Source organism: Maniola jurtina, chromosome 15 (assembly GCF_905333055.1).
Source record: "Maniola jurtina chromosome 15, ilManJurt1.1, whole genome shotgun sequence".
Classification (NCBI taxonomy): Eukaryota; Metazoa; Arthropoda; class Insecta; order Lepidoptera; family Nymphalidae; genus Maniola; species Maniola jurtina.
In genome coordinates, this window is record NC_060043.1 from 11,227,288 (window position 1) to 11,235,771 (window position 8,484).

At 39.4% G+C, this 8,484-nt stretch overlaps 1 protein-coding gene across 1 annotated transcript; it reads left to right on the top strand.

Moving 5' to 3' along the window:
• The first annotated feature begins 20 nt into the window (after positions 1 to 20).
• On the top strand, positions 21 to 6,762 carry LOC123872720 (4-hydroxyphenylpyruvate dioxygenase-like). Its single transcript, XM_045917176.1, has 9 exons — positions 21 to 111; positions 1,295 to 1,396; positions 1,776 to 1,988; positions 2,534 to 2,637; positions 2,914 to 3,018; positions 3,918 to 4,005; positions 4,937 to 5,059; positions 5,738 to 5,977; positions 6,636 to 6,762. The coding sequence occupies exons 1-9, from the start codon at positions 22 to 24 to the stop codon at positions 6,708 to 6,710; spliced, it is 1,140 nt and encodes a 379-aa protein (XP_045773132.1). The 5' UTR covers position 21; the 3' UTR covers positions 6,711 to 6,762.
• The last annotated feature ends 1,722 nt before the right edge of the window (positions 6,763 to 8,484 follow it).

The following is an 8,484-nucleotide window of genomic DNA, read 5'->3' on the forward strand; positions in this document are numbered from 1 at the left end:
TTTTTTTTTATTCAGGCCAAAATGGAAAACGGAGATCGAATTAATAATATCGAAAGGGGCAAAGTTCTCAATTTTGATCATCTTACCTTTTGGGTTGCAAATGCAAAAACGGTAAGTTAACTAGACTTAAAGTTACAAAAATTAACGAAATAAAAAAACACGACTGCCCTGCCAAAACAAACTAAAAATTAAAAAAAACAATTGGAAAAAAAAACAATTTTTTCCATTTTTGAAAATAGCGCCCTATGGGAAACTATTTTGAACTAGCTGTGCCCGCGACTTCGTTCGCGTGGAATCAGCGCGCTTTATATGTATAGCCACGGACGCTCAGGCGCGAGGCGTGTAGTACGTACTCTGTACGTTAAAAATGTTCGCCGTGATTCTTTAAATTGACATAACTTTTTTATTTATGAACCGATTGACATGAAATAAACATTAAGTGTTAAGTGAAGCTTACTACAATATATCAATGAAAACCGTATCTAAATCGAATAAGCCGTTTCTGATATTAGCGTGCACAAACACACAGACAAACAGACAAAAAAAAATTAATTACAATTTCGGGTTCGGCATCGATATAGTAACAACCCCTGCTACTTTTTTTTTATATATTTCCATTGTACAGACACCACTTTTCTACAATTTTATTATATGTATAGAAGATTAAAAAATTTTTTTTTGGACAGTCGTTTTTTAGAACGTCCTCCAAATCGTAGTATCTACCTATTCTATGTAAATATATAAAAGGAAAAGCTGACTGACTGACTGACAGATCTATCAACGCGCAGCTTAAACTACTGGACGCATCGGGCTGAAATTTGGCATACAGATTATAAAGGCATGCAGATTATGACCAGTGCTATTAGACGTAGACTTCCGCTAAGAAAGGATTTTTAAAAATTCAACAGTGGTTTGAAATTTGTGTAGGTTACGCGGACGAAGTCGCAGACATAAGGTAGTCACACTAATATTATAAAGGAGAAAGTTTGTATGTGTGTGTGTGTGTGTGTGTGTGTGTGTGTATGTTTGCTACTCCTTCACGCAAAAACTACTGGACGGATTGGACTGAAATTTAGAATGGAGATAGATTATACCCTGGATTAGCACATAGGCTACTTTTTATCCCGGAAAATCAAAGAGTTCCCATGGGAATTTTAAAAAAACCTACATCTACGCGAACGAAGTCGCGGGTATCAGCTAGTGTCTTATAATTTATTTTCCCATTTTCGAAATAAAAAATGAATTATACTTATTATTTGAGTTAAACAAGAGTTAATCTGTTATTTATTTCTAGGCCTCAAGTTACTTCGTGACTAGGTTCGGCTTTAAGCCTTTAGCGGTAAGGCAGTCTACAGACGATAGGCCAGTTGTGTCATATGCAGTCAAACTGAATCAAGTAAGTAGATTTTAACATCCTTTGGGCTCAGTGCTACTTTGGTGAAAGGACTTTCATCTCCACTCAGAATTAGAAGGGTTAACTTTTAAACCATAGTCCGCGCCCACCACGCTGGCCACGTGTGGTTGGCAAACTAGACTTTTGACAAAATTATGGACCTCTGACAGTTCCCATAATGTTTTCAAAGGTATGTGAAGTCTGCCAATCCGCACTTGGTCAGCGTGACGAACTATGACCTAAGCCCTTCTCATGCCAAGATAAGACCCGTGCTCAGCAACTTCTTCGCTTATAGGTTAAATATGACATGTTATCTGAATGGTTTATTAAAGAAGCCCGTATCTTGACTGAATTCCAGTATAAGGATTTAATGAAATTTCAGATAACAATAATATTCGAATCGCCAGTCTCCGAAGAAGGAGAAATATCAAAGGACCTGGTAGCTCACGGAGATTTTGTGAAGGACGTCGCATTCGAAGTTGCCGATTTGGATGCAATCGTGCGCAATGCGGACAACGCAGGCGCGGAGATTGTCAAAGATGTCACAGAGGAGAGCGATGATAATGGACTCGTCCGATACGCGGTTTTGAGAACGGTAACTTTATTTAAAATTCCTTTCATCAATTTAGTTCTAAAATTATAATTTTCGCGCTCACACATAACCATTTGTTGATCATGTGCTTTTAAGGAGCTGCAACGACCAATCATCTCAACCGAATAGCACGCAATCATGAACCGCTAATTATTATTTAAAAATACTGTAGGTAGAGTCAACGACAAAACTAGGTTTGCATCCGTCCATAGTCGGTTATACTGGCGGGTGCAAGCTACAAACCTAGCTATGTTGCTATTTGTACAAATGTTGTTTTTTTACTAACCCCCGACCCAAAAAGAGGGGTGTTATAAGTTTGACGTGTGTATCTGTGTATCTGTCTGTGGCATCGTAGCTCCTAAACTAATGAACCGATTTTAATTTAGTTTTTTTTTGTTTGAAAGGCGGCTTGATCGAGAGTGTTCTTAACTATAATCCAAGAAAATCGGTTCAGCCGTTTGAAAGTTATCAGCTCTTATTTAGTTATAACTGTAACCTTCACTTGTCGGGGGTGTTATAAATTTTTAATTTACACTTGTTAATTTCAGTATGGTGATAATACACACACACTAGTGGATCGGTCTCAGTATAAAGGAATACTTTTCCCTGGATATAAAGAGGTAGACGAAGATGATCCACTTAATAAGTTATTGTAAGTTAATGATTAGGCACCTATTATGTTTTTTTAAAGCTTTGAATTGAAAAATTCCTTATAATACTTACCTTACTTACTTACTTTACCAACTTACTTACAGCAACTTCTTCCGCGTTAGGTTCCGTAGGATAGGAGCAGTCCCCAGGATGCAGGCTAAATTATTATTATCTGTGTACCTACATCTAAAACGTTAAACGGATGAGCAGTGGAAAGATAATTAGTATTGATAAGGATTTCATAATGTTATGTGTAACTTATGAATGTTGTTTGCAGGCCAGCCACAAATCTCAGTTTCATAGACCATGTGGAAGGCAACATGGAAGATGGTACACTCGAAGACTCTGTATCTTGGTACGAGAAAAGTCTCAACATGCATAGGTAGGTAAAGGTACCTATAACTCATAATGAGAAGGCTTCTGAGTGGACTTCGTCTGTAATGGCGTTTGCTGGCGCGCGTGCTGTGCTTGTTTGGAGTGTTTTTTTTTGTCAAGAGTGGCTGGTTTTTGTGTTAGTTGGTGTTTTTGGTGGTGGAATTGACTGGGAAGCACTCTAAGGGGGCGCCGTGCGTATGTCGGTGGGCGCCGGCGCAGACGGAGTCCATACTTGTATAGATTCAATAACTACAAACTTGACATTGGCTAATCAGAGTAAAGCCAGATTTAAAGAAAAAAAAAGGCTCCTGAGTTCTGCGGTAGTGGAGCGGTGCGGGAGGGAGACAGCTGTCACAAGTTGACGAGTCACTGAGCTCTCGCGCCACGTCATCACACCCCTCCCGCACCCTCTCCTACCGCAGGAACCTACTCAGTTATGCGTTATGCCTTTAACTTGAAGAGCTGTTTGACCTCATTCCACCCTTCTTCTTCTACAACTGCACTGCACGCCACCGCAAGCAAATTCGCTCTCACCCCCGGGGTGCCTGGTGAACATCGACCGCCCGTTGTGCCAGATCCTTTTTTCCACGCACATGCAAACTGTGGAATCAACTACCATCGGCAGTGTTCCCACTTGATTACAATATGGGGTTATTCGCGGCGGACCAACAAATTCCTGAAAGGCCGGCAATGCATCGGCGGTACCTCTGGTGCTGCAAATGTTCATGGGCAGCGGTACCTAATCACTTAACACCAGGTGACCCGCCTGCTCGTTTGCTCACTATTTTTTATTTAAAAAAAAACTTAAAACTAATTGACTAACAAGCTTGGCCGAAGTAGGAGGCAAAATCTTCTAGGTACCTATACATCATCAGCCAACGGATTAATGTGAACTATTTTCGACAGATTCTGGTGTGTGGACTATAGTCACGATCTGGTGCCATATTCCTGCATAAACTCAGCCTCTGTTATCAACCAGACAGAAACCGTTCTCGTAAGTATAGCCTACTTATATTATTAGAACTTGGCTTTGACACACTAGCCGTGTGTATTTATTACTCCTTATTAAAAATAATAAAACATATTCATATATTATTTAATACTATTTGACACCCGCGACTTGGTCCGCGTTGATTTAGGTTTTCGAAATCCCGTGTCCCGTAGGAACTATATGATTTTCCGGGATAAAAAGTACCTGACTTACACATAGGTAGAAGTCTACCTATGTGTAAATCTAGGGTATAGGTAATCAATCGCCATTCCGAATTTCAGCCATTTCCGTTCAGTAGTTTTTGAGTGGAAGAATAACAAACATAATATACACAAACACTTTCGCCTTTATAATAATCGTGCTATCACAAATTATGTAGCGCTAAGACAAAGCCAACTACAACCCAGTCAGCATCATTATTCATTACATACCCTTCTTTAGATTTAGGTAAAAAGAAGATGCGAAATTATTAGACTAATGTAACATGCTTTAATGCAAGCCCCACTCGCTCACCTCAACTAACCTATAACTAACTAGCCCGCGACTTCGTCCGCGTGGATTTAGGTTTTTAAAGATCCGGTGGGAACTGTTTGATTTTCCGGGATAAAAAGTTGCCTATGGCTATTACAGGGATGCAAGCTACCTCGATACCTTTCATACAAATCGGTTAAGCGGTAGTGGTTTTTTTAGGAATCCCATGGGAACTCTTTGATTTTTCGGGATAAAAAGTAGCCTATGTCCGTCCTCGGGATATGAGCTAACCCTGTACCCTATTTCGCCAGAATCGGTTAACATGTCGAGCGGTGGAAAGGTAGCAGACAGACAGACAGACACATTTTCTCATTTGTAATATTAAGTATGGAGTATGGATGGACCATTCAAATGATTCATAGGTTTTTAAGATTGAATGGTAAATATTTCATGTGTTTTTCAGTTATCCTTGAACGAAGCGGCAAAAGGCATTCGTCCTACAAGCAAAGCATCTGAGTTTGTGAAGGCACTGGGAACGTCGGGGGTCGAACACGTCGCTCTGTATACCGACGACATTGTTTCTACTGTAAGTTCAATAAACAATTAATTTATGATCGGAGGTTGGCAATCATTAAAGCTAACTGGATTTTGTTCACCGCTACTCTAAACAGTGACCTTGTACTCATATTGAACCACTGGTGAAGGTTCTTAAAAGCCATAATGTTCGTCTACGGCCAGATCTACGTTTGCCTTTTATCTGCCCTGCATTATAAGCTGTAGCAGGTCATATTTTGATTTGCGCATTATATGGCCCAGATATTCGAGCTTTCTCCTTTGCACACATTTGTGTAACTCAGTGGACTTTCCCATTTTCAACAGAGTTACACACTACCTACACACCTACAGATGTGAACAAATTGGTTTTACGTATAGCGTTTATGTTAGGTAGGTACCAAGGTATCTAATAATTATTTGCTATCTTCTAACTTGTCTAACTGGCTTTGACTGTGACTCTTTAAAATTCAGCCCGAAACCGTAAAAATCGAAATGTGTTTTTGCGCAAAGTATCAGCCCGGCTGTCCAACATGGAAATGCAGCCAGTGTTCTTGGCAGCATTCAACGCGAACATGATTTGTACAGTAATTAGATAAGGTTAGCTTTAAGTTTAACAAACAAAAATTAAATTCGGAATGCCTTCCCGAGCAAGAAACTCGGCGACTGCTGTTTCCAAACTTATGCACCATTCCCTACTTTCATTTTATAGATGAAAAGCCTCAAAACTCGAGGAGCAGACGTCATAACATGGCCTTCAACCTACTACGACCTGATAAAGGAAAAACTGAAGGACAGTTCAGTTAACGTGGCAGAAACTATCGAGGAGTTGAAAGAACAGAACATCTTGATCGACTTTGACGAAAGAGGGTACATGCTTCAGGCGTTCACCAAGCACCTGCAAGTGCGCCCTACTTTGTTCATCGAGATAATTCAGAGAAGGAATCACAGGGTAAATATAACTGGTTGCTTTTGTAAAAGTTCGAACCCTTTTTAGGGATCCGTACTTCAAAATAAAACGGAAATCTTATAGAATTACTTTGTCGTTTGTCTGTCCGTCGTGTCTCTCAAAAAACCTATAGGGTACCTACTTCCCGTTGACCTAGAATCATGAAATTTGGCAGGTAGTTATGTCCTAAAGCACAAATAAAGGCAAAAAATCCGAAAACCGTGATTTTGTGGTTACATCATAAAAAATAAATTAAAATGTGTTCATGAACTTAGTATTTTCAATTTTCTATGTAAGATAGCTATATACTTAGTGGGGTATCATATGTCAAGGGTTTTACCTGTACATTCTGAAAAAGTCAAAATGTCGGAAAAAATACCCGAGTACGAAACCCTCAGTGCGTGAGTCTGACTCGCACTTGGCCGGTTTTTTTCCTGGGTGAGCTGGGTTTTCTCATGGATGTCAATTGACATGCCCACTGAGATTTTCTCGGCGAGCTACGAACTGAAACCTCCTACCTTCTCTGGCCGTCCTTCCCGGACGTACTGTGATGCATAGATCATCAGGAAAGGGTCCCAAAGTTCGAACCCTGAACCCCCAAATAAGCAGGTCAAAGTCTAAACCATTAGGCTTCATGATTATGATTTTCTCTCTGTTTCAGGGTTTCGGTGCCATGAACTACAAATGGGTGTTTGAAGCGATAGAGCGTTTAGAGATTACGAAAAAGGATAAATGAAAAAATTTACGACATTTAGAATTCCATAAGCAAAGAATATGCTATTAGCTTTTATTTTTAACCCCGGACCCAAAAAGAGGGGTGTTATAAGTTTGACGTGTGTATCTGTGTATCTGTGTATCTGTGTATCTGTGTATCTGTCTGTGGCCTCGTAGCGCCTAAACGAATGGACCGAGTTTTTTATAAGTTGACGAGTAAAGATCTACAAAATATGTAGTTGTGTACGTGGTGTAGGTTTGTCATTGGGAAAAAATATATACTTAGGTATTTACCTAGGGTTTTCTGTTATAAGTACCTCAAATAATGCATCAATTTATATAATGTATTTGATTTATAATAAAATATTTTAAATAAATTATATTGTACCTACCTACCTGTTCGTTTTTACCTGCCTATTTTTATAAAATGTTGTGACTAAATAATAATATTTTAGGTTTGGCAGTAGGATATTATTCCTATCCACAGACTGTTCAGGTGGTCTGTGTTATTACCTTATAAATAAATAAATAACTTACTACTTTCTCGTTTCCCCGAAATATTAAAAATTATTGCTGAATTGACATTGCTAAACATTGATGTACGTTAAATATGTTGGTCTGTCATGTTGGTTTACTTATGTATCTACAAATAAAATAAGAATATACAATAAATATACAATAAATATACTAGGTAAAATACATACGTAAATACCAAGGTGTTAGGTATTCATGACTACAAACTTTAGCCAAAAGCGCTGAGAGAAGACACATTCACCGTGGGTGAAAGGATGGTGAAAATGAAAGGTGAAAACCCAAACTTTATTCAAAAGCGCCGGGAAAAGACACATTTACCGCGGGTGAAAGTATGGTAAAAAACCCAAACTTTATTCAAAAGCGCCGGGAAAAGACACATTTACCGCGGGTGAAAGTATGGTGAAAACCAAAACTTTATTCAAAAGCGCCGGGAAAAGACACATTTACCGCGGGTGAATGTATGGTGAAAACCCAAACTTTATTCAAAAGCGCCGGGAAAAGACACATTTACCGCGGGTGAAAGTATGGTGAAAACCCAAACTTTATTCAAAATGGCCGGGAAATGACTCATCCACCGTGGGTGAAAGAATGGTGAAAATCAAAAATGGTAACCCAAACTTTAGCCGAAAGAGTCGGGAAAAGACACATTCACTGTGCTGAAAGGATGGTGAAAGTGAAAGATGAATTGTTTAAAGTGTATAGTTGGGTGATGTGCTTTTCAGGCGGTAAAGCACATCACCCAACTATACACGTTACTCTGAAAAGTTTTAATGCGATTTGTTTATTTTTCAAATCGGCAAAGGAAATACAGAGTTAGAGTCATTGTCAGTGGCGCCACGCCACCCCGTCTCTGTCCAACAGCAGACCGACTAGTTTACCTCGTTCAGCCCCTGCCTTCATTAGCATACTGTTTATCACCATACCTAGTCCAATGCGTAGTGGTGCAATGTTGTTGATGCGACGACAAAACAATAACTGGGAAAACAACATGTTGACAAACAAACAACCACTCTGACCCAGTGGTGAGCGGTGTGGTCTTATAAATGGGACGTCGCGGGTTTAATTCCCGGCAGGGGCAATTTGGAAATTGCAATTGGGGCAATATGAAATTTATAATTTCTGGCTCGGTGGGATACTGACCGTAGCTAGTTACCATCCTACCGACAAAAATGTGCCGTTGAGTGATATATAGCGTACTTATACGATGCCATATGGAAATTGGAAACCAATTTATAGTTTAATAAAAACTGTCATACCTACTG